Here is a 25,160-nt window from a genome sequence, read left to right on the forward strand (position 1 = left end):
TCTCTTCTTTCCTCTCTTCCTATTATCCTACCATGGTGGACTCTGTCTCTGACTTTTCAGGCAAGGATTCTAGAACAGTATTCAAGTTCTTACTATCTCAGAGTTAGACTTTTCTATTTTTAATAAAAAATTTTTTTTACAACAAGTTCTCATTATATAGGCTTGGCTGGCCTAGAACTCATTATGTAGACCAGGCTGGCCAAGAACTTACAGAGATCAGCCTGCCTCTGCCTCCCAACTAAAGGAATTAAAGCTGTGTGCCACCTTTATTTATTTTCTAAGACAGGTTTCTTTGGGTAACTTACTAAAATATTTGAAAAATTTTGCATGAAAACAAAGCAAGCATTTAAACATCTGATATTACACACACAAAAAAGCAATAAGTACTTAGTCACATAGTTAACAAAAAGTAAAAAGAAGTATATTCACAATAAGGAAATAATATGATCATAAGATTCATATGGTTAAGGAGTGGATGTGTAGCAAAGCATTCGTAGTCACAGCCAGACTCTACTCTCACTAACTCCTCTCCTCGGGACGGGATTTTTATAAACATGTTGCCACTGCACTTAGCACTGACTTTTATGTTGAGATTTGAAGAGGAGCATTGTGCTACACACTAGTTCTGAGATCAACAGAAATTTATTCTACACTATGGGGTTTTAGTGTAAATAAGTTCAGAAGAAAATAAGGTATGATTTGTGGAAATCTACCACTGCTGAATAATAATGCTCCTCTGTTCTTCAAGAGACTTAGAAAGAAGCTTTGCTAATATTCACAGGCAAGTGTGCGACTGGTACCCAGGGAGAAAGGAAAACTAGTGTTACACTTCCATAATAGCTACATCATCCTGTAAAGAACTGGCCTTGGATTTTCTTTCTCCATCTCTTTTTACTTACACTCTACAGATATTTTTAGTATCCTCTTAAATTGCTTAACTACATTTCATAATATATAAGCTATAATTCTGGTTACTTTTAGAATGATATATTTATGGAAATACATAATTATCTCCCTTTAGAATGTATGTAAGTAGTCTAGCAAGCCCTATTATTCTAGATCCATGAAGATAACATGACATAAAGTTTCATTTTAGTGTAGCTTTAATCATCGATGTCACATGACTTTTACAGTCACTTTTCTTTAGCAGATTTCCCATAAGTACTGGGAGAGTCACCGTGAATCAGTTTTGTTACAACAAAGTGATTCCAAAGTGATCTTTATTGAGTTTCCTTGGATCTTTGCAACTGGAACTTTGGGGATGATGACGTTTGTCAGGAAGACAGAAAAGATGGTGCCACGTCAGATCTGATTTCCTGGGTCTGCACTTAAAGATTATCTGTTGAAGAATGATTCTTCCCCATGTTCTCTCCAAATTCAGATTTGTCACTTCTCCAGAGGCTTAGAAGGCCCTACTGCACCACTGCCACACAGAAAAAGACAAAACTCAAGAAAAATAGTATCACAGGTCAACTGCTCTACAAGACAACATCATGCTTAGGTTGTAATATGTTAGCTTTGGCACAGGGTAGGAACCAGAGAACAGCTCCTAGAAGTCAGATTGATTTATCAAATCTAATGCACTGCACCTCCCAAATATAAAGTATTATTACTGGCAGAATCTTCAATACAGGCACCTTTTATTTTGATTATTCATAGGATTTAAGTAAGGATGGCTGGATACATCAGTGTATGACAAATAGGACGCCACAAGTGAGACAAAGGAAGTGCTTCCCTTCAAACAAGACAGTTTACAATGTGTTTGCTACTGGCACCATCTGACACACAGATGTGATACATTGTTATGCTCCTGGTTTTAGTCTGCAGCCACCACACAAACATTACTCTCTCCAAATAGGTGTATCCTCTGCAAATGAAAACCAAGTACATATGTGGCCAGGGTTAGTTCTAGGTCTGTAACTCTCCTAACTGTCCCCTAGTATTGGGTAGTGATATTTTTGCAGGACTATTTTGGTCTTATATTAATATCCTTAAAAAAAAAAAAGTCCCTTAAAATGTTTTTCTCACATTAGGGAACATGAACATTTGAAGGAAAAGGTGATCTTCATAATCAGTGTGTTTAAGTTTGCTTCACCAGAAACAGTACTGTGGCATACACACTAGTGACACCAGCACTTGGGAGCTAGAGGCAGGAGGATCAGAAGTTCAAAACAAGGCTGGGTAACCTAAGACCCTGTCTTCAAAATAAAACAAGCCCCTAGTTCTATTAATTTGATAGAGTGAATAACCAGGTATAAACCGTTGGTTTTAGGAGAAAAACATTCTTTTAAGTATGGCTTTAAGGCTGTATGTTTAATTCTAGTCCCCCCCCGCCCTTTTTTTTTGAGACAGGGTTTCTCTGTGTAGCCCTGGCTGTCCTGGAACTCACTTTGTAGACCAGACTGGCTTGAACTCAGAAATCCATCTTGCCTCTGCCTCCCAAGTGCTGGGATTAAAGGCGTGCACCACCACTGCACAGCTTCTAGTCCCCTTTCAAATAGGTCATTATACACGAGAGAGGGAGTGGGGGGGGAGGAGAGAGAGAGAGAGAGAGAGAGAGAGAGAGAGAGAGAGAGAGAGAGAGAGAGAGAGAGAGAGAGAGATTCTCTAGCTCTTGCTGTTCTGGAACTTGCTCTGTAGACCAGGCTGGCCTTGAACTCAGTGGTCTGCACATGCCACAATACCCACCCCCCCCTTTTTTAAATTCAAAATTTCTTAAACAAAATCATTATTATTCTTGGCTCTGGAATGTCTTTTGTAACTTTCCTCTGGTGCTAGCCTTTCCTATGCTTTTATACTTAGCTTGATAATCAGCACATTGACACATTCGAATGACACCATGTCCTGAATTGGACATGTACTGAATTGGACATGTACACTGTAACCTGTCAGTTACAATGGCCCTCTGCCCTCAGTGATCTGGGTGGGCTTTGATACAAAGAACATAATTACTAATTTGCCTCAGTAATTTGGTTCTCCTGACTAAAAGGAAGTTGATATTTAAACTCAGTGCTAACTTCAATTACTTTTGTATAGGTATATACATATGAATGTTTGTAATAAGTTGGTTCAAAATCAGTATGGAGTTACAAGTTGTTACTGTTCTTTGGATAATTTCTACTTACCAACTGTCACTGACAGACATAACCTTGAGACCCCTTTTTGCCTTTAGAAAGAGCCAAGTTTCATGTTTTTATTGACATCATATCCTTACCAATGTGTCCTAGAGTTTGGCAGAGCAGTAAAGAGCAGGCCACCTAAAATGACTATACTGGTATTAGTCACAGAACCTTCTCCACTCTATTCTGTTACTTAAACAATGTTGCATATTGTCCTCCTCAAAGCATTACTTAACTACTTTTGTTTTCAAGTGCTGCTAGACTGGGGTGGTAAGGAGCTGTCACCTCGGGGCCATCTCTCCCTTCTTTTGTAATAAGACCACCCAAGGCGCTTGCCTGGACACCTATAGATACCTTCAGAAATGGGACTATACACTGTAAAACCAATCAACTTTTGTGTTTAAGCAGATTCCTTTAGCAAAGCAACAGTACTATACTAGTGGGGGAGGGGTATTTGCTGGTCAAAGGAAAAATGAGTTTCCACATCTGTGAAAGCAAAAAAGAGGAACCAGTCTGTTATCTTGCTCTTTCCTCCGGGAGATTTGCTCAAGCAATCTGACTTCTTCAGCTCATTAGTTCCATAACCAATGAGGAAATAGAGGCTTGTGGAGACATTAACACGCAAAGAGCAGGAACGGTAGAGAAAGAGAAGCCCCAGACAGACATGTGAAATCTGAACCCAAAACCAACTTTCAACTGATTGTTGAGCCCCTAAAGAAGTAATCATCCTGCCAAATATTTTAAGTTTAAATGAAGCAAAATCAAAAAATTCCCTCAGAATGTCACATTTATGTCTAAAACAACTCATTTAATGACTCTTGACATTTGGCTAAGTTGGGCGGTGGTGGCGCATGCCTTTAATCCCTGCACTTGGGAGGCAGAGGCAGGAAGATTTCTGAGTTCAAGGCCAGCCTGGTCTACAGAGTGAGTTCCAGGACAGCAAGGGCTCCTGAGAGAAACCCTGTCTCAAAAAAAACAAACCAAATCAAACAAAACAACCAAAAAAGTTTGGGTTTCTACTCTCAAGACTCTCCCTCATATTGTTCCTGAGATCCCACTAGTCCCAGCCTCCTTACCAGGCACCACCGGTGACAGATGACCAAGGAGCACAGCCTCACACGATCTTTATGTGTGTCCTATGCTGAGAGGCACTTCTTTGTAGATGAAACGGAACTTCATGATTATGGACAAGAAGTAGTCTAAGTCAAAGATTAAAGTTCAAACCCCAGGTCTAATGTATACGGTTTCTGTACTTTAGGAGAAAGCTTGTCTCTGGTCCTTAGTCCCCCATCAGGAAAGCTATCGTACTTACCTCAAAGGTGGTGAAGCTTAATTACAATTATGCACACAAAACGCCAGAGTATAGAGTATGGAAACAATGGATGCTGGGATCACAGAGCCCTTGACTATGGGCGGGGCACACAGGCTTTCCTAATGGGGCGGGGTGTGTGTAAACTTTAAATGCTAAACAGCAAGGATGGGGTCACTTAAAAGCTTTCTAGCACCCGTGCTTGCTGTCCTAGTTTACTGAGCCGCAGCTACCAAACCCTGAGAATAGGATTCTACAAACATGCCCCCCTTACCTGCCACTACTCTGCACTCCTAGTTAATGGTAGAGAATTTTCCAATTTTATTGCACTTGGAAAAGAGAGGCTGAACACATTTGAGGAACTGATCAAAACAGATCAATAGGATTAGGGTTGGGAGCTTGCTCACTTGCTTGCTTTCCCTTTCTTTCCGTCCTTCCTTCCTTTTTTTTTTTTTTTTTTTTTTTGAGAATTTCTCTGTGTAGCTCTGCCTGTTCTCAGAGATCTGTCTTAACTTTCTTTCAAACAACTTGTGACAGGTTACCACATAGTCCAGGCTGGCCTTCAGTCCTTAGTGCTCCTGGTTTAACTTCCCAAATGCTGTGTTTTTAAATATGTACCATCATAACCAGCTTTTAAGTTATGATAAACCTGGTTCAAATCAGGCATGTCAAATTTTAAACTTTTCAGCTATATGTACACATACATGTTCTGGTCTTTTTCTTTTGGCACTGTTTTATCTTTTGTTAGTGACAGGCTTTACTTTTTGATATTAAACTATTATGCTGGCTGGCTTTTTAGGAAGATTTTTCAGAGATCTAGATAATATAGAGCTTACTTAGTGAAATAAAATGAATATTGCTTAACCAGTGAGAAAGTTACCACCACCCAGCACCACCAGGCTTTTTGGGGCACATCCATGGCATGCTCATAAACACTATTCCATTGGGTATATCACAGTTACAGTTGTGTTAGCCTAGTCAAAAGATTTGAGAGCCTATACCTCCCTCTACAATGTCTATATATTGGCGTATGCTCAAATTTAACACTGCTTTTTTTGTTTTGTTTTGAGTTTTCTCAGACAGTTTCTTTGTGTAGCCCTCGCTGCTTCCTGAGTGCTGGAATTAGAGGGGTGCAAGATCACACCCAGTTCTGTTCATATTTTTGCTTCAAGCCGAATCATGGACTTCCAAGCCCATTATTGACCTGTCTTAACAAGCTGTATTCATGAGTATCTTTAATTTTTCTAAGAGAAGGTCTTACTATGTAAAGACCAACATGGCCTTGAACTCAAGCGCTGACCCTGAACCTCATCTGGCCTCTCTGCCCGCTGGGTTACAGGTCTAAACACACTCAGTTTAAATCTCTAACCAGTATCCTCTGGCCTCCTTTCTTCTAATTAATTTTTTGCTCAGAGTCAAACTGTTCATTGCTTTATATTAATTAATATCTGCTAGATACCATGTTACCCATGTGGATCATTTCTCTGAAAACTTTCACTTTAAAAATATGGAAAATTAGCTGGGTATGGTGGTGAATTACTGCAATCCCAGCACTCCCGAAGGACGGCCAAAGGAACCGGGACTTCCAGTCCAAAGTTTCTTAATGCTTTAGCTCACATCTTTACAACAGGGGAGGCATGCTCTTGGGTTAGGAGTCCTGAGCCAAAGGACAAGGGAGAGGCTGAGTCCTAGTCTTTTGCTCCCTTGTTTCTACATAAGTTCTGAGGTCCAGTCTTTACGAAAAAATTTATCTATCCATGTAGTAGTTGGATTATTTCTCTAGGGTTTTTGCTGTTTCCAAAAGGGAAACTCCTGCAAATAGCTCAGGAGAGAATGGCTGCCTAGCATGTTGAGGCTCTGGGTTTGATCTGGACCAGGGAAAAAGATCCAATTAAGACTGTTCATTATTTATTAAGAAATTCCAGAAATGGGCCTTCAAATGAAGTGTTATGCTATGCCTCTCTGGTTTCTCTTTTCCCCTCCAGATCTGAAAATCTGGATCCTAAATGTGTATGAAGCATCAAAGTCAGAAGCAGCAGGCAAATTCCATGCCAGCCTTGACAACCAACACCCGAGGAGACAGAGGCAATATGCAAAGGAGGTGGAATTTTTCTGGACCCTCCCAGGAAGGAAGGTGAGAGGAAGCAGTGGTTGTTTTTCAATCACCTTAATCTTATAATCTAAGTAACTTTACCTGAGTCCTCTCTGTCTTGTTAAAGAAAATCATGCACGCTGCTTGGAGAAGCCCGTGCTGCCCTGTGGCTTAGTGCCCAAACCCATGTGTACTATGTAGCAACGAAACAAAAATCATCATCAACATAGCTGGGCAAAGCTAGACTCTGTTTATACACTTTCTTGCTAATTTGTTGTTAGCACACACTAAAACAGTAAATTAAGCCTCTCTAATGAAAATGAGGATTCCTCCCTCAAAATGGGGAAATGACTTTAACTGTGGGCAAACCTTTTCAACAGAAATTCTGACAGGAAAAGCGACCACAAGAAGACTGGGTCCCCTCAGACACCATACAATTTGAACATTTCCTTTGCATTTATCTCCTCTCTCTCTTTATACTACTCTTTGATGTCTGGCTTTGTTAGAGAACAGTTATCAGGTTCTTAGTAGTAATCAAACATACATCTCATATTTCATTTTCAGTTTTAAGTATTCATTAAATCATTATATTCAAAACATTTTAAAACGAACTTTTCAAGCTTTTTCTGTTAACTACATACCTGCTTGGGGAGGGGAAGGTGACAAAAACAAAACACAACAGCAACTCAAGATCTCACTCGTGGTTTGTGCTTTCACTCAGGGCCATGGTTAACTGTCCCCGGCCTGTGTAGCCACCCACTAGTCCTCACTAGCACTGCGACAAGTGCCCACCTGCCCACCCGCCCCCAGAGCTCTGTGCTCACCCTGGACTTTCAACTCATCCTGCACTAGCCAACACTTCTCTCTGTTCTCTTGGCAACTTGTACTTTTATGCAAATAGCATGTGAAAATATGAGTTGCATATCTTAAAAATATCATGAGAGCAAAGAGCAATGCTTTTAAACTGTGGTCCACAATCAAAGTATTACTTCTAAATACAGATGTTAACTAAAATCCCTTTCGGTATTAAGAAGAGTGGTCCAAGCAATTCACATTAAAAGGCATTCTATTTGATAGATGTGTTTATTGGTGGGTTATTCTGCCAGTGTTTTAGTTCACACGTAACTGATATAGACCCTGTCAACAGCTAACAATATGATTACTTTACCTGAAAAGTAGAAGCAGCTGTTTCCGTTTATATGCTGTGATTATTTTATAGTCCTCAAATCTTGTATCTTTTACAGAAAATGATATAGAAAGCATAGTAATAAACTGTAATTTGCCACAACACATTTTCTCCAAATCTTAGTGTAAAACACAACACACCTCTGTGCACTCTATTTTATAGAACAACCAGATTTATAATTGATTTCTTTATTTTATTAGATTTATCAATATACATGGCAGCTTTTTCAAATCTCAGTTCCAAAGTAATTTTAAAAATGAAAAATCATTTTTCTTTAGATGTCATATTCCTGAAGAGCTATTAAAGTCTATTTATAAACAAAATAATTGATAAACTAACACACTTTAGAAATCAGAATAGTTTTAAATTAAAATATTTTAATGAATACAAGATGTCTTTTTTAATTAACTATCATAGTTAAATTCATTATCACAAAACAAAATGGCTTATCCCCACTAATTTCTCAAGTGAGGGAAAGTCATTGGGATTTACACTTAATATAAGTTTTAAATGTGATTATTAAATGATAACATTTATCAATTATAGGAAATGTTCATTTATAGGAATTTCTTTAGGTCCATCAATCTCAGGCCAAGATTGAGCCCATGTCAACCTTAAAGGTTAGATTCAGTGCATCTCACCTGCCTAATAAGTTTGTCAATTTAAGAATATAGATTTCATTTATAAGGGAGAATAGTAGCCACCCCACTATACAACTGACAAAAAGCCTCCCAAAAAACAAAAAGCCACCAACAACCCTCCCCACAAAAACCCAAAAAGCAAAAAACAAAAAGAAGTTAAAAATGAGTAGGATAGTTTTAAATAATTATTTTAAAATTCTTTAAAAATTTAAGCAGGAATGGTCAATAATCTTGGGTTTAAAATTTCATAGGATAGCCTTAAAATGAAAGTACATAGAAACAGCAAAGTCATCACCTATTGATTTAAAACAAAAAAACAAAAAAACCCAACTAGTTTTAATAGTCATTGAAGCCACTTATAGTCTACATCGAAAATTAATTTTAATGGTAGTTAAGAAAACTAGGAACAAAGAATGTTCTCAAAAACAACAAAAATGATAAACATTTAATGCCTAAAATATACTTAAGGTCCTAAACAAAAAACGTTCAAAGTAAAAGGGCCTTGAAAATTTCCCCAACACTTGTTATAAAATCAGTCCTAAATAGCTCATATCCTTTTGCTTTGGTGTTCTGCCTACCAACTAAACATCTGTACAGTGGAAACCCATCAGGTTCTTTTCAAATGCTTGGCATTATAATGTGATCTCATATCCTTCCTCAAATTAAACTTTGCTCCACATATTCCACACGTGTACAGATGAACATCCATGTGCTGCTCCAGCTGTTCATTATTGGGGAATATCTGAAAGCAGACCTGGCATATAGTCTCACCACCCGACAGATGAGAGATCATATGCCGCACATGGTCATGTTTTCGGAAGTTTCCTTGATCACAAATGGAACAGACGTACCTGGCCATGCCTTTGTGCATATCATTGTGCAGACGCAACTGGCGCTCTCTTAAAAACTGCTTTCCACATGTCTGACAAACAAACTGCTTTTCTTTAGTATGAACAGTATAGTGCTCTCTCAAATGACAGCGCTGATAAAATCCTTTTCCACACAGATTACAAAAATGTTTCCGTCTGTGATCTCTTTCGTTTTCCTCCATGATGGCGCCCTTAAACATATCCTGGTCTAGGCAGCTAGACATATGTTCAACCACTAAGTTCTCAGTTTCAAAACGCTGGCCACAATTGGGACATCGGAAAGGACAAGCAGAATGTTTAAACAGCTGCTTTTTCTGGAGACTGTTTATCTGGTAATGACTGTCTCTGAAGTCATCCAGCATGTCAAACATGTCCCTTATCTCCGTCTGCTCGTCGGGGTTCTCTTCCATGTCCATCTTCTCATCGGCATTCCCGAGCCCGTTCATGGTCAGATCCTGGGGCTCCCCACACCGCTGAGCGTGTTCCTGAAGCTGTCTGCCCTTGACCAGTATCTGTCCACACTTACCACATGCACAGATATTTTCAATGTGTTTGGCTAAGTAATGAGATGACAGGTCCTCCTCAGTTATCGTGAGTCCACACAACTCACAAGACGCGTTCTCGGCGTCCTCTTGTGCCGGACTGGTGGCGTTTGGGGCTCTCATGTTCTCTAAGCCACCTCTGTCATCCACACTGATGGACATCCGAGGCTTTAGGGTTTTGCGACCACTTTTTTTAATGCCAACATCTTCCTCAACATAGTATCCATAAAATGGCTCTTCCGGTTCATCTTCCAATTCATCATTGTCCGTGGACTCGTTGCAGTCTTTCTCAGTAACTTTGATGTTAAAGTCTTTTATGTCATCTGCGGGGATATCTTCTGGTTCCATCTTGATGATAATTCTCTTTGTCTCAGCAGCTCTGCTTTTTTCTTCGCCAGCGATTCCAGACTCCGCGGTGCTTTTTCTGCTTCCAGTGGTCGAGGCTGAATCATCAGGCGCCTGGCTGGTGTCTTCTCTATATTTGTCTGTCTGTGCAGAAAATGTTTTAGAAGAATCCTTTTCACCAAGTTCAGCTTTGATGTTACTATCTTTTCCATCTCTAATATCTACGATTCGGTGGTATGCTCTTGTCGTGTTTTGGTATGAATGTCTGTTGGTACAGGTCAGCACATGTTCATCTAGTAACTTTTCACAGCTGAAGCCAAATCCACAACTATCACAGGTAAAACTCCGCCCAAAGCGTCGTGACACACGTTCTTTTGGAGCAGATAACTTGGACACAGAACTTTTTTTACACACATCGAACAGCGGCTCAGGAAAGTTCGTCAACTGTAAAGACTCTTCCTCAGGCTCTCTGTTGTGCGGTGTGTTCACTGTGGAACTGGGCTCCGCACACCACCTGCTGGCTTCACTGCTGTTTCTAGCCCCCGTGTCTTCATACATTCTCACCCCAAAAATCATCTTGCTGTTCTGTTTGCTGGAAGCAGAAGATGAACATTTTGAACTAGAACAGTCTGCGTCCTGTATATCTTCTAAGCAGTCAGGCACATTGTAGAGCTGGAGGTAGTTCATGGCCACTTTGAACTGCTCAAAACTGGAAGGAGCGGTCATAATCTTTCCTAAATACATGAACTGCAAAATGAGATCAAAACACTCGGCGCTGATTTTCATGTTGCTGAGGTTCAGCTGTGCAGTACTGTGCTGATGGTTCATGAAAAACATCCTGAAGTAGGAGCTACAGGCAGCTAGGACCGCTTTGTGCGCCTGGAAGTAGATGTCGTCAATAGCAATGCAGCAGTCACACAGAAAGCCCCATTCTCTTTGGTTGTTGAGCTGCTGCAGGACATAGCTGCTGTGACTGGGCTTTGCCATCTTCTATTGATTAGACCTATGTAAAACAAAAACACAACAGTCAGGTAGCAGGAAGGCACTTAGAAAGGACAATATAGCATGACCTTTCTACACTAATAAAGCAAAAGTTTGAAGATGAAAATTCCTAGTCTTTTATTCAGTTTTCTCATACTGAACAAAAGGAATCGGAAGCAAAATCCTTAATACATTTTTTTTTAAATTAAAAACAAATCCAAACCCAAGATCTCTCAGTTGGTGAAGCGCTTGTCTTAGAATGCATGAGGGCCAGGCTCTGCCGTGTCTGGTGTGCCGGGGCAGTCTTTAGTCCCTTACAGCCTCACTCAGGAGGCAGAGGCAAGCAGGCCTGCCAGGACCCTGTATCCACACAAACGAACAAGGAAGCAGGAGAACTACAGGATCAGACATCTAAAAAAGCCGGCATGGGGCCGACCCCGAGACCTGCGGCAACCAGTTAGCCGACTAGGGAAGCTCGAAGCCAACAAGAACCCTGTCTCAAAACCAAGGTACAGAGCACCCAGGGAACAACGCCTGGGGTTGACCTCTGGCCTTCATGTGCGCGCACACACACACACACACACCACACCACACCACACACTCACATGGGCGCGCCTCTGTACAAAAATGAACATATACACACACAAAAATTATTCTCATCCTAAAGGGAAAACACATAATAAATCTGAAAGAGACCAGACATTAATTCAAAAGATACAAACTATAAAAGTAAATAATTTTTTTATTTTATTCGATATATTTTTTATTTACATTTCAAATGATTTCCCCTTTCCTAGCCCCCCCCACTCCCCGTAAGTCCCGTAAGCCCCCTTCTCTCCCCCTGTCCTCCCACCCACCCCTTCCCACTTCCCCGTTCTGGTTTTGTTGAATACTGCTTCACTGAGTCTTTCCAGAACAAGGGGCCACTCTTCCTTTCTTCTTGTACCTCATTTGATGTGTAGATTATGTTTTGGGTATTCCAGGTTTAAAAGCCTTTTGAGTGATTCGATAGTAAGGAGTTTTAAAAGCGCAATATGGGCCTTTTTTTCTTACTGTGCTAAAAGTCTTCCCTTTATGAATTCACTTTGAGTTTTTAAAAATTATTTCATGTGTATATATGCATGTGCTCCACATACATGCAGGAGCCTGTGGAGGTCAGAGGGCGTTATAGTCCCTGAACTGAAGTTACAGGTGGATGAAAGTGTCTTTGTGTGCTGAGACCCCAACCAGGGTCCTCTGCAAGAGCAGTGAGCCATTAACTGCTGAGCCCTCTCTCCAGTCCCTTTCTGTGGGCAGTTACCTGGAACTCACTCCATGTAGCCCAGCCTAACCTCAGACTCTGAATCCTTCTACTCAGCCTCCTGAATGCTGGATTGCATGTGTGAACTACCACCTGGGGTTAAGAACTCATATGTTTTAGGTAAATGTTTAAAAGTACTTCTAGATGAAGTTATGTATTTGAAATAAACCTCAAAACTGAGGCGGGAGCGAATGAGGGCTACAGCTATATAAGACTGGCTGTTACCTACTGAAGCAGGGCCACAGACGGTCATTTCATATCTGCTTGAAATGTCACAGGAAAGTTCATTAGGGCTGGAGAATGCTTAGTGGATAAGACAATTTGCTCTTACAGAAGACCCACACTTGGGTCCCAGCACCTACACAGCAGCTAACAACCACCTGTAACTCAGAGCCTGGGCATTCAATGCCCTTTCAGGTCTCCATGGGCAGGGCACACATGCAGTACACATACATAAATACAGACGAAATACCCACACATCAACTAAAATAAAAAAGCTTTTAAAAATAAATAAAAAGTTCTATTAAAGAACCTGCTGGGCTCGGTGAAGTAAGTCCCTATCACTTGGGTGGATCTCTGTGAATCCTAGGACAGCCAGGTATATATAGTGAGACTCTGTATCAAAAAACAGAAAAAAAAAAAAAACCTCAAAACTTTATTAGGTTATATAGAAATTACACCAATAGTTTGTAGTCAGAATACATCTTTTATTTCTCACCATGTGGTTAAGGGGAAAAGAAGCAATGGTTATTTGGGAAGACAGTATCTATCTACCTTTATACTGTAAATTTCCTTCTGCAGTTAAAAGCCCTGGCTGCTCTTCCTGAAGACCCAGGTTCATTTCCCAGTACCCACACAGCAGCTCACAGCTGTCTGTAACTCTAGTTCTTGGGCTTCTGACACCTTTACACAGACATAAATCGCACAGGCAAAACATCAATGAACATAAAAAACAAAACAAGGGGCTGGGAAGATGGCTCAGCGGTTAAGAGCACTGATTGCTCTTCCGAAGGTCCTGGGTTCAAATCCCAGCAACCATATGGTGGCTCACAACCATCTGTAGTGGAGAGTCTGATGCCCTCTACTGGTATGTCTGAGAACAGCTACAGTGTACTTAGATATAACAATAAATGAATAAATCTTTAAAAACAAAACAAAAGCACACACACACAAAAAAAAACCTGTGGACTTACAACAGTGTACTTATATGCCCAGCATATACTTTACTTTTAAGGTAGTTTAACTCAAATAGTATCATAGTACGTAGACCTTTCTGTAATGTTCCAGCATTGATGGACAGTGTAATTATTAATATAGTGAGTTAATTTTGGGTAAGAGGGGGAAATTTTAAAATCCTCAAGGTTCAATTATATTACAAAGCAAAAATAAAATCCAACTTAAAAGTGCACATAACATATAATCAAAGCCTGGCACAGGAGGATTTTGGGTTCAAGGCCAGCCTAGATTACCCAGAGTTTTCTAGGCTAATCAAGTGCAAATAGTTGGACCCTGTTTTTTGTTTTGTGTATGTGCATTTTTGTTTTGTTTTAGACAGGGTTTCTCTGTGTAGCCCTGGCTGTCCTGGAACTCACTTTGTAGACCAGGCTGTCCTTGAACTCAGAAATCCGCCTACCTCTGCCTCCCAAGTGCTGGGATTAAAGGCGTGCGCCACCACCCGGCACATAAGTGCGTTTTAAAGAGGTATTAAAAAAAAAAAGTTTTCTAAATTTTAGTCTCAGATTTTAATCTGTACCCATACAAAACAAAACAACAACAAAAAACCCCCAGCTGACTGGAGAGATGGCTCAGTGGTTTTAAGAGCACTGGCTGCTCTTCCAGAGGTCCTGAGTTCAATTCCCAGCCACCACATGGCGGGCTCACAACCATCTGTAATGGGATCTGATGCCCTCTTCTGGTGTGCCTCAAGACAGCAAACAGTATACTCACGTACATAAAAATAAGTCTTTAAAAAAAATTATACAAAACAAATCTACACAGCAATACAACCAAATGCAAAGGTAAGAAAATATACAACAGCAGCCAGCAGCGACCCAAGTCCAACTTAAGAAGGATGAGATTTTGAGGTCATTCTGCTGTAGGATTCACGGAAAGGCTTAATAAAATTAAAGAGAAACAAGCAAAAAGGATCAAAAGCTCTAAAAAAACTTTCTAGTAGTAACAGTTACTGGAAACTGAAAAAAAAAAAAAACCGGAGTGGAACCCAGTTATGCCCACACAGAACAGGGGTGAAATTGAGTGGGGAAAGTGTGGAGGGGGGGAGGGAGGGGAGTGGCGCGTCCTCTCCCACTGTACAACCTGCTTACAGTCCTTTGCCCTAGTAGTAAGGTGGGAATAACAACAATGACTCCAACAACAAACACAAAGAATCACACAACTAATGTGTAAAACGTGGCGCTGGCCAAGTAATAATTAACGGAAACAATACCTGCTTCAGCTGCAATGGCGGCAATGGTTATCCGAGCACCAGGAGGTAAATCTATCGAGATAAGTTTCCTTCCAAGTAAAAGAAATGATAGTTTAAAAAAAAAAAAGCCTCCAAGACCCTTCTTAGCTAAATGAAAAACACTGATCTGGCCACTAACAAAATTGAATAGATATAGGAAGCCAATTACATGTAAACTATAACCACTTTTCAACGAGTTAAAACTCACGTACTCTGCACTAACCCAAGCAAGCACTCCTCAATCAGTTCCGCCTCTAAAGCTCTCTGACGCACATTTATTCATTCAATAAATCAGAAACTGTATACAACACTGAAAGCAGCAAGGGCACAGGCATCCTAAAGCCGAGAACACAGGGAGTTGTTTTCTTCCCTAGATTACAGGGTTTTCACACAGCATGCAATCAGGAAGCGACTGCTCTAAAGAAGGCAGCACACTGTGTTGGAGAACAAGAACCCAGGGCAGGGAGGGGTAAACCCCGCAGTCGCAGTCAAGTTCCTGTCCGTCCACCCTACTGTGAGACACAGAAAGTTGCTGGGTGTGGTGCACATTCCTTCAATTCTTGTGCTTGGGAAGCAGAAACAGGAGGGTCCCTCAGTTCCAGGACAGCAAGTTCCCCCCCTCCCCCACAAGGAAATTGTATTAAGCATTTGCTTTTATTAAACAATTTCACTCAAATTCCAAGAAGTGTGCTTTCTTTTTAATTTTTAATTTATGACTTATAAAAATGGTAGGACTAGGGAGATGGCTCAGTGGCTAAGAGAACTACTTGCTCTTACAGAGGACCTACCTGGATTCAATTCCTAGCACTCACAACTCCAGGTCTAGGGGATGATGCCCTCTTCAGACCTCAGTGGGCAACAGGCACATGCGTGGTATACAAACATACACAGAGGAAAAGCACTCATGCACACAAAATAATAAAATAAACAGATCCAAAGGAAACACTGCTGAATGTGATTTTTAATCCCATTACTGGGAGGGCAGACAGCGAGATTCGAGAGTCCCAAACAAAGGCCTGGTTTACATGGTGAGTTCCAGGCCAGTCAATGGCTACACAGTGACACCCTGTTTTGTCAAACAAACAAACAACAAAAAAGTCACCAAAATTTAATAAGCTTTATAAGAAGTCTTTTTTTTTTTTTGAAAGAAATTATTTTATGTATATGAGCTCACTGTAGCTGATTTCAGACACACCAGAAGAGGGCATCAGACCCCATTACGGATGGCTGTGAGCCACCATGTGGTTGCTGGGAATTGAACACAGGACCTCTGTAAGCAGTCAGTGCTCTTAACCACTGAGCCATGTCTCCAGTCATCAAGAAGTTTATTTACATAAAGAGTCCTTATATCTTATCTGCTCTGGTTTTTGTGATTAAAATCTGCTACTGTATTTGTTTGTTACTGGCTGTCCCTCGAAGAACACTTTTATCACAGCTGGCCGGTGTGCTGGGCCAGAAAGACAAACCCTCACCTTGCACTCACAGGTCTCATACCCAGGTCAGTACCAGCATTAGGGGGCAGAGAGCCAGTACGTCTTACACTACAATTGAAAATTACTTTGAAAATGTTTAGCAGCTTATTTTAAATGTCAAAATGGTCAAGAAACTCATCAACTGTATTAAGCAATTCGGACAGTCATAAACCTATAGAAAAAAATGTTTTTTTCGAGACAGGGTTTCTCGGTGTAGCCCTGGCTGTCCTGGAACTCACTCAGTAGATCAGGCTAGCCTTGAACTCAGAAATCCACCTGCCTCAGCCTCCCAAGTGCTGGGATTAAAGGCGTGCACCGCCACCGCCCGGCTTAGAAAACAGATCTTAATCTAAGTTCAAGAGTCTTAGCTCATAAAAACCAAACATCTAGGACTATTAAACATTCTACCAGAATATAGTTAACTGAGGTAAACTAGGTGCTGGGACTATAGACAAGCATTCCTATGTACCGCAGATGGTACTAAAACTTTTTTGGTACTTTCTAGTGTGGTCTTTGGCAAAGAACATCAACTATGAACTGGGTACAGGTACTGAACTCAGGTGCTAAGCCTCCTCAGAATGACAGTTTCACGTGATGAGGCTGTCTTTACTGACATGGTCCCTAAGGGTACTAGGACAATTTTTTTTTAAGGACAGGGCCTCACATAGCGTAAGCTTTCCTTGAACTCTATTTGTAGTAGAGGATGACCTTGAACTTCTGATCATCTTACTGTCTGCCCCCCAAGCTCTAGAATTACAGCCCTGCACCACCATGCCTGGTTTACTAAGTGCTTGTGACAGAACCCAGGACTTCCGGCCTGCTGGGTAAGCAAATTTGTCACCAAGCTATACCCCCAGGCTTGCAGAAGCTATATTTAGAAAAGTTCTCATGGACATAGTAAACTTTCTCTGTGGATAAATCTCTTGAATGGTAAATAGCAGGTTTTGCCTGGTTATAAGGGTGTGTAAAAATGTACATAATGTAGTGGTGGCGTGCACCTTTAGTTCCAGCAGTTCCACACCACAGGGCCACACAGTGAGAGAGAAGACAGACACTTGTGGCAATAATCGGTTGTAGAGATTCCTCAAGATAACAGGTTTTTATCACTTAAGTGACAAACGCAAAAATTATTCACTATTTAAACTAGGCATTCTGGCTAGCTATTAAATTCAGTACTTAGTACAGGAAGTTCTGAATTTATAATTGGATAATGTTCCAACTCATTTTTAAGTTATTTGGAACCTGAAACACACATTCCCATAGAAACAATGCTATAAATGGTCGCTCAATTCTGTGCTCACACCCAAAAGTCTGTTAAAGCCACCATGTGCCCTGTCTCAGTCTTAACAATGCTGGAGTATGCTGTGTCATTAGCACTCCCCATGGAAGGAGCAGAATGGTACAGTAACGCCCACTATACGAGTCCTCAAGGACAGGGACAATGCTTAAAAGGCCTTAGTGTTCTTGTGGTCAACAGTCTTCCTACATGGCTCACACTTAGCACGTGTTTGTTAAGTGAAAGGAAAAAGAAAACAAGTCCTGGAGGCAGGCACTACTAGATATGGGTACCAGTTCTAGCTCTCAGTAACTCCCAGGAAACTTTGCGGCCCCTGAATCCTACTTCTCAACCATCAAAGCCGGGCAGTCACACCTAGCCGAGGCCTCTGGCATCAACTAGCAACAACAGTGTTTTTGGCTATCTAATTTTTTAAAAAGCTAATGTCATCCTACTGAACACAATTTATAAAATTTCATGAAAAAAAAGTCAAGCTCAATTTACTACTCTGCAGATCAGAAAGCAAATCCAGGTTTTAAGACAGTGGCTGTCAGCCTTCCTAAGGCTGCACCCCTTTAATACAGTTTCTCATGCCGGGGTGATGCCCAACTATAAAGTTATTTCTGTTATGAATCATAATGTAAATACCTGATTTGCAGAAGACCTGTGACCCCTGTGAGAGTCATCCGACCACCCCCCATGGGGTCCCAACCCACAGGTTGAGAAACACTGCTCTACGAGGTTAAGCAGTCTCCGTGGCTGGCGGTCAGCCCTAGGTCTCCGTCCTCCTGTTTCCATCAGGGCCTGTGACCGTGCCACCTGACTTCTCACTGACAGGCCCTGCCGAATGCAGGAACCGTTCACACTTACTCAAAACTCAGACTGCTGCTCTCTGTCTGTTTCTGTTCCCCTGGTCAAGCCAACAGCTGTCACTTCTAAAAGGCATGCAGATCTGCTGTCCAACATTTTAATATCCGATAGGCAGTGAACAAGCCTACATAATTTACTTCTTTGAGGCCCTTTGTTATGTACTATGTAGAAGGTAACCAAATTTTCTTTTGGCTTCATGGCAGGTCAGTGGATAATAAATGTCACCGACTAAGATGAAGGAGTCATTTCTGTAAGTTCAACTGGATCCCATGTCTTTCCTTTTCCTCACACGGAAGGCAGAGGAAAGAAAACGGAGTTTTGAACTCTGCTTTCTCGCCGGTGTAAGAGCAAAGGTATTTTACATATCCATTTTTAACCCTCTAACTAGAGGCACTAGCGCCATTTCCTGAACACTAGAGGGCAGCAGTGTAGGCACCTCTGACCTAAAAGCAGCTACACCACCCAGTGGGTCCCCCCAGCACGTGGCATGCATGTAGTATTGTTAGAGTTTACTTTGTAGTCCTTTTACTTATTCTAAAGTATTGAGTCTGTGAACTCACACTGTCTGCCGCAATTGTTAACAACTCGAAGGCCGGCCGTTTTAGAACTGAAGTATTCAGTATCAGCTGCTGTCTACAGGGCTCGCTAGGGAGCGCCACATAATCTGCTTCCTCCTCTTAGCAGAGCCTGTAAGTCAGTGAAGAACACGGCTTCCAGTTCCACAGCTCCAGTGCCTTCTCTAAGTTCTAACCAAAACTGAGAGAACTTTTTTTTCCTTTTTGGAGAAAGGGTCTCCATGTATGTCATGCTGGCCTCTACAGATCAGCCTGCCTCTGCCTCCAAGTGCCGGAATCAACAGGGCATGTGCTACCACAGCTGTTAAACTCCAAAGTTTTATCTAATTAAAATAAGTGAAATAAAACCCAATAAAAAGTACCAGTAAAAAAAAAATCCATTCTAAACATAATTCCATTCCTAAGCCTTAAATCTCTTAGGACTTCCCCCATCCCAAACCTGTGGAAAGTGAAAGCGGCCATTCCTATCTCATTCCCTTCTGAGAACCATCTCTGGGAAATCTTTCTTTTCCTCATCCTGAAGGATGAGGCAGGCACCTCTTTTCTGTTCGGCAAAAGCCACAGGGAGGCAAGAGACCGCTCATCTACACTGGAGGTTGTATGTTCCTTGAGATGAAGGTGTTGTGTCCGGCATTATTACAACCCCTAGCTTCTAGGAGTTGCTTGACATTTAATTGATACTGAATGAGTTTTTTCAAGGAATAAATGTTGAAATGGGCAAGTTATAGTTTGCTCATCAGTTTTTGCTTATGGCTGTCACTGAAACTTTTAATAACTCAGACATTAGTGAACAGATTCCTGCAATGCCCTGAGTTAGCCTTTTAATTATCCTTATTTTGTGACTGAAGAGGACATGTGCGGTAGTTAACTACTCATCTTGTAAACAGAAGCTGGGGCTGAAACCCTAACTCTTGATTCAAAATGTAGTTTCAGTTTCTGTAACGCAGACACCATTTTCTGGGTATGAGTATTCAGTGAAGCGCCCCTCTGGAACATTCTAAGCCTCCCACAGTCACTCTTTCCATCACAGTACAAGCGCCCAGCATTCTCACTATCTTATCTCGCAGGCACGCAGAGTGCACCCCCTTCCCCATCTCCTTTTCCATCTGCTGACCACCATGCCCACTCCCACTGCTGGCAATTTCAAGTGGGAAGGAACTCCTCAGTTAGCTCTTCGAAGGACGACATGCACCTCACACAGGAAACTAATAGAATTAGCAATTTATTATTTAATATTTACTTTATTTATTTTTTTGGTGACAGGGTCTCACTATGTAGCTGGCTGGAACTATGTATAGTAAGCTGGCCTTGAAACCACAGAAATCCACTACTTGCCTCCACCTTCTAAGTGCTAAGATTAAAGTCATGCTAGCTACTCTTTAATTTTTAATATTCATTATTATAGTTGCAGTGCTGGGGGCTGAACATAGGACTTCAGGCATGATAGGCATGCAATCTCCTACTAAGTCATATCTCCAAGCCTTCAAATATGATTATGAGAACAATTTATATTCACATAGTAGTACCCCCCCCCAAAAGAAAGCAATTAGTGACACATGCCTTTGATCCTAGCACTTGGGAGGCAGAGACAGATGGATCTCTGTGAGTTCCAGGACAGCCAATGTTACACAGAGAGACCCCCCCCCTCAAAAAAAGCAGCATGTCCTCAACACCTTCAAGTAACTACTGTGATTAAATCTGTACCTGCTATTTTGAAGCTTTACTAGGAAATCGACTTCACAGCTCATCCACCTTGAATGTACTGGGCTAAGTAGCTTTGTAATACAGGACAAAATATCAGTATACTTAGAAATCTACCTTAAATATGTAAGATGTCAAATGTGGGCGGAATTCAGGCTAGAAATCTTTGCCCTTCCTCATCCCACACTGCCAGGCCTTCCTGCACCAAGACTTCAAACAACACTGGCTAATGCCGCTGTTCCTCTTATTTCCTTTCTATCAAGTTTCTCTTGCAACTTTGGCTGCTGTTGCTGAGGAACCCACACCATCACAAAAAGGCACAGGGATATCTTGGCAGTGGCCTTCATGCCAAGTGTACCTACTCTTTCCCCATGATGAGCTGAGAAGCTCTCTCCACTGGGAGGGTTTGTTTTAGTGATCGTAGTCTGCATAAGACAATCAGACAAGAGACTGCAACATTTGCTTAGGGTGAGAAGACGCCCACCAGGGTGAACTGCATGAGGACTAACCTAAAACAGCAGCCCTACCAAACATAAAGAAACGCTCACATGGCGCACGCCTGTAATCCCAGCACTGGGGAGGCAGAGGCAGGTGGATTTCTGAGTTCGAGGCCAGCCTGGTCTACAGAGTGAGAGTTCCAGGACAGCCAGGACCACACAGAGAAACCCTGTCTTGAAAAACAAACAAACAAACAAAAAACAAAAAACAACAAAAAAAACGGCTCACATGTTACCAAGTTATAGAATGTGACATCAGCTGGATGCACGCCCCTCCCCCCACATCTGGGAATTCTCAGCAATCTGAGTTATGAGAAGAGAGCATGAGCCGTAAACGAACCGGCACAGGCGGGGCAAGGCACACACAGCAAGATGCTCTGATGCTGCCTTCACGGTTTTAAACAAGGAATTGATTGTTCGCGTGATTATCTCTGGGGAGTGGGAGTCAGAGTGACTTTCAGTTTTGTATTTTATGTACTTTAGTATAGTCTGAACTTTTATAAAGAGCATGCACTTTTATCATTGAAAAAGTATTTCCACCTTGAGAAAAATAGGCATAAATAACTTAATGAGGCTCACATAAAAGCACACCAATGAATAGCGAAGCTTTTTCATTATTTTATCACCAGAGACACTACCACAAGAAACCATCGAAAAATACTTCAGTGACCTAAGTGAACTTCAAACAGATGTTTTACATATTCAACCGTCCCAAAAAAACAGATTGCAGCCTAAAAATATTTTTTTCTGCATTCTAACACAAACTTTTCCCCCCTCTTTTAGGCAAAGTCTGTGTCCTGTCTTGAGAAGAAGCCTTTAAAAAAATAGAAGGCAGCGACATTTTTCCTGACTCATGTTGCAAGGAACACTGGACACTTTGAAAAGGCCCCCAATTGTACCAGAAACTGACAAAAGTGGAAGAATGAGGAAGCAGAAGGTACAGACATTGGCAGCTACCGTGAAATAAAAACAAGGTCATGAGCAGGACTGGCAGCACAAGCCTTTAATCCTAGCACTGTGGATGCAGAAACAGGCACATCTCCTAAGAGTTTGAGGCCAGCCTGGTCTAGAGTTCTACCTCACCCAGGGCTACATAGTGAGACCCAGCTTTAGGGGAAAAAAAAAAAAAACCTCACAAGGTCAGAAGCCTGGAGTGGTGGTGCAGGCCCATAATCCCACCACTAGGTGAGAGGTTGAAGCAGGAGGACAGAAAACTAAGGCTGGCCCTAGACCAAACAGTGAGAATACAACTTTAAAAAACAAAACAAAAGAAAACGTGGTGGTCACGTTTTTTTAATCCTGACCTCCGGGAGGCAGAGGCAGGTGGATTTCTGCCTTTGAGGCCAGCCTGGTCTACAGAGCGAGTGCCAAAACAGGGACACTCTGAGAAACACTTGTCTTGAAACACCAAAATCCAACTTACAAGGTCAGGAAGCCATGTTTATGGCCTGGTTAAAATTCCTGACATCCCAGCCGCAGTGGGACAAACCAGCAGGCATAACGGTGAGGAAGAACACAGCCAGCTGGAAAGACTGCTCAGCCAGGTTTTACTCAGCATCGTGAAAACTGCCGCTTTGGGTTGTTTTTTTTTTTTTTTTTAATTATGAGTATGTGGGGGCAGGGGTGTGTGCACCAGTACAGTTGTTCTGGAGTCCAGAGCTTCCTGGAAATGAAGTTACAGGTGGTTGTGAGCTGCCTGGGATGGGTGCTGGGAGTCAAACTTAGTTCCTCCGGAAGAAAAGCAAGTGCCCTTAACCGCTGAGCCATCTCTCTAGCCCTGAGTTTTGATTTTTGAAAAAAGGGTCTTAGTATGTGTGCCAGGCCCGGTTAGCCACAAACTCTGATCCAACCTCTTGAAGGGCTGGGATTATGGGCGTGTGTGCAACCACACCCAGTAAAACTCTGCTGTCAATGGATAAATTCTCGTGTTAAAATAAGTGCAAGGGACTGTAACACAACACTGTACTGCAGAATTTCTAAGTACTGACCTTTGGAAAGGCATTTCACCTCGTCTACATTAGGTCCGTCTATTTCTTTAAGAGGAAGACACCTCATGTAGCTACCAATGCCACTCAGTATTACTGAGACTTTAGGAGATAACAGCAAGTGATTCAAAAGGGAAGTTTTACAGTTCTGGGTTGATTGATGGATTGACCAGCCATCCATCTTTCGGGCTTCAGCCTCTTGTACCTTCATTCTCCCCATTTCTCCAGATCATATCCACTTGAAGTGACAAAATTCCAGAGAATCTTATTTTATATCTTTTAGAAATCATGGTTGCTTTCAAGCTCTCATAAGAACTACATCTATTTCCCCAATCGGCTTTAGGGTGCCTCGGAGCACGCCTATCACCCCCGAATTTAGGATTTCCCGAGGCAGGAGAATTATATCCAAGCGATCCGGGGCTACCTAGCCAGACCTTGTCTCAAAAGAGGGGGAAAACATGCTTGGAACGCTTTGTGGATTCCAGTGTCAAAGGGAAAAAGCTTGCCGCGGCGATACATACTGTACGGAAATACATTCTGACCAGTGGAGAATCTACGTGTACCGTCACGGCAACACTCGAGTTAGGAACATGATCACACACATACAAATACCCTATCTCCAGAAAACAACTTACATTAACCTGTTCTACACGCGTCCGAGTTGGAAAATGTCTTGTCAACCCCTCAGATCACGTGGACAAGTGGCTAAGGTGGAAAAGGAGCCTGGGAGCCGCGGCTGAGCTCAGATCCAAGATCCAAGCGTGCCTGCACGCTTCAGCAGCAAGGACTCCAGATCGCCACCCAACTAGCTCACCGCCTCCACCAAAACTTCTACTTGTAAGCGCCCACCACTGGAGGCAAAAAACACTTTTTTTTCCGGACTCGGGGGGGAAAATCTCGTACACAGAAAAAAACCCAAACCCCGAGACCTACCACTTTGGACCCGAACAAAAAGCGTGTGTGCTGAGGAGCGGGGGTGGGAAAGAGCGAAGCAGGAATCCGCGCGGCCCAGCCGCCTCCTCCCTCGGAGCGCGCCCAAGTCTGCGGCCTCCAGCTCCGGGACGCTCCCCTCCCACCGGCCGCCCAGCCGCAGCTGGAAGTTAGCGAAGCGCGCTCTGGGCCCGTCAATCAAGCGCGGCCTCCCGCCTCCACCTCCCCTCCCCCCACCACAAAATAAAATAAAGGGAAAAGAAGTAATTTGGGAAGTCGTCTGGAGAGGGGATTCGTCCCGGACCCGGAGAGGCCGCGCGCACCGGACTGATGGCCGGCACCGAGCAAAGCCGCTCGGCAGACCCCGCCACCGGCTCCTCGCCGCGCGCTCTCCACGCTCCGGCTTCCCGCACCGGTCGGCGCCGCCTCGGCCACGCACTCCGCCAGGCCCGTGGCCCAGCTCCGGCCAAAGTTGCGCAAAAAGCCCCGACGACTGGTAGATACTCACCGGGCGCGGTGGGACGCGCGGCTGCGGAGGTTTTACGGAGTTTAGGGCAGCGGGGCCGCGGGGCCGGCGGGCGGAGGCGAGGGGGCCGCGGGCTGCAGTTGACGGCGCGCGGCGCTCGGCTGGGCTGCGCCGAGACACTCCGGCTCTGCCAGGGACTGCGCTGCAACAAAGGACTTCCGCTGCCGCACAGCCGCGCCTGCCGCACCGCACTGAGCCGGCCCCGCTTACGCGGCGACTCCGGGTCTGCCCACCAGTTCGCGGCGGCGTCCGCCAGCCTTCCCCTCCCTCTCGCCCGCCCACCCACTCCGCCGCTGGCGGCTAGGGGCACCCGCGGTCGCCTGTTGGTTGCAACAAGTTTCTGCGTCGGGCCGGGGAGGCTGGCACTGCCCGCAGCGCGGGCGCCCGGGCGGCGGCGGCTTGAGCAGCACTCTCGCCCCTCTCTCGTTTGCACAGCTGGACGCCACTGGGATCCTCCCGACTCCCCCGGGGCTGGATGCT

General features: G+C 43.0%; 1 protein-coding gene across 6 annotated transcripts; it reads right to left on the reverse strand.

Moving 5' to 3' along the window:
- On the reverse strand, positions 1-24,758 carry Zbtb1 (zinc finger and BTB domain containing 1). 6 transcript variants are annotated; one of them, XR_007978352.1, is made up of 4 exons: positions 24,663-24,758; positions 9,199-11,106; positions 7,689-7,755; positions 1-1,423 (listed from the first exon to the last, which is right to left on the reverse strand). XR_007978352.1 is itself a non-coding variant. In XM_052185638.1 (3 exons), exons 2-3 carry the CDS (start codon positions 11,088-11,090, stop codon positions 1,387-1,389), a joined length of 1,929 nt encoding a protein of 642 aa, XP_052041598.1. In that variant the 5' UTR covers positions 11,091-11,106; positions 24,663-24,758; the 3' UTR covers positions 1-1,386. The 6 variants fall into 6 exon arrangements, 5 of the variants coding, with proteins under 5 accessions (XP_052041598.1, XP_052041599.1, XP_052041595.1 ...); XM_052185638.1 differs by lacking the exon at positions 7,689-7,755; XM_052185639.1 differs by lacking the exon at positions 1-1,423 and having other exon boundaries at positions 7,585-7,755.
- Positions 24,759-25,160: the final 402 nt, after the last annotated feature.

Source organism: Apodemus sylvaticus, chromosome 6 (assembly GCF_947179515.1).
Source record: "Apodemus sylvaticus chromosome 6, mApoSyl1.1, whole genome shotgun sequence".
Taxonomy (NCBI): domain Eukaryota; kingdom Metazoa; phylum Chordata; class Mammalia; order Rodentia; family Muridae; genus Apodemus; species Apodemus sylvaticus.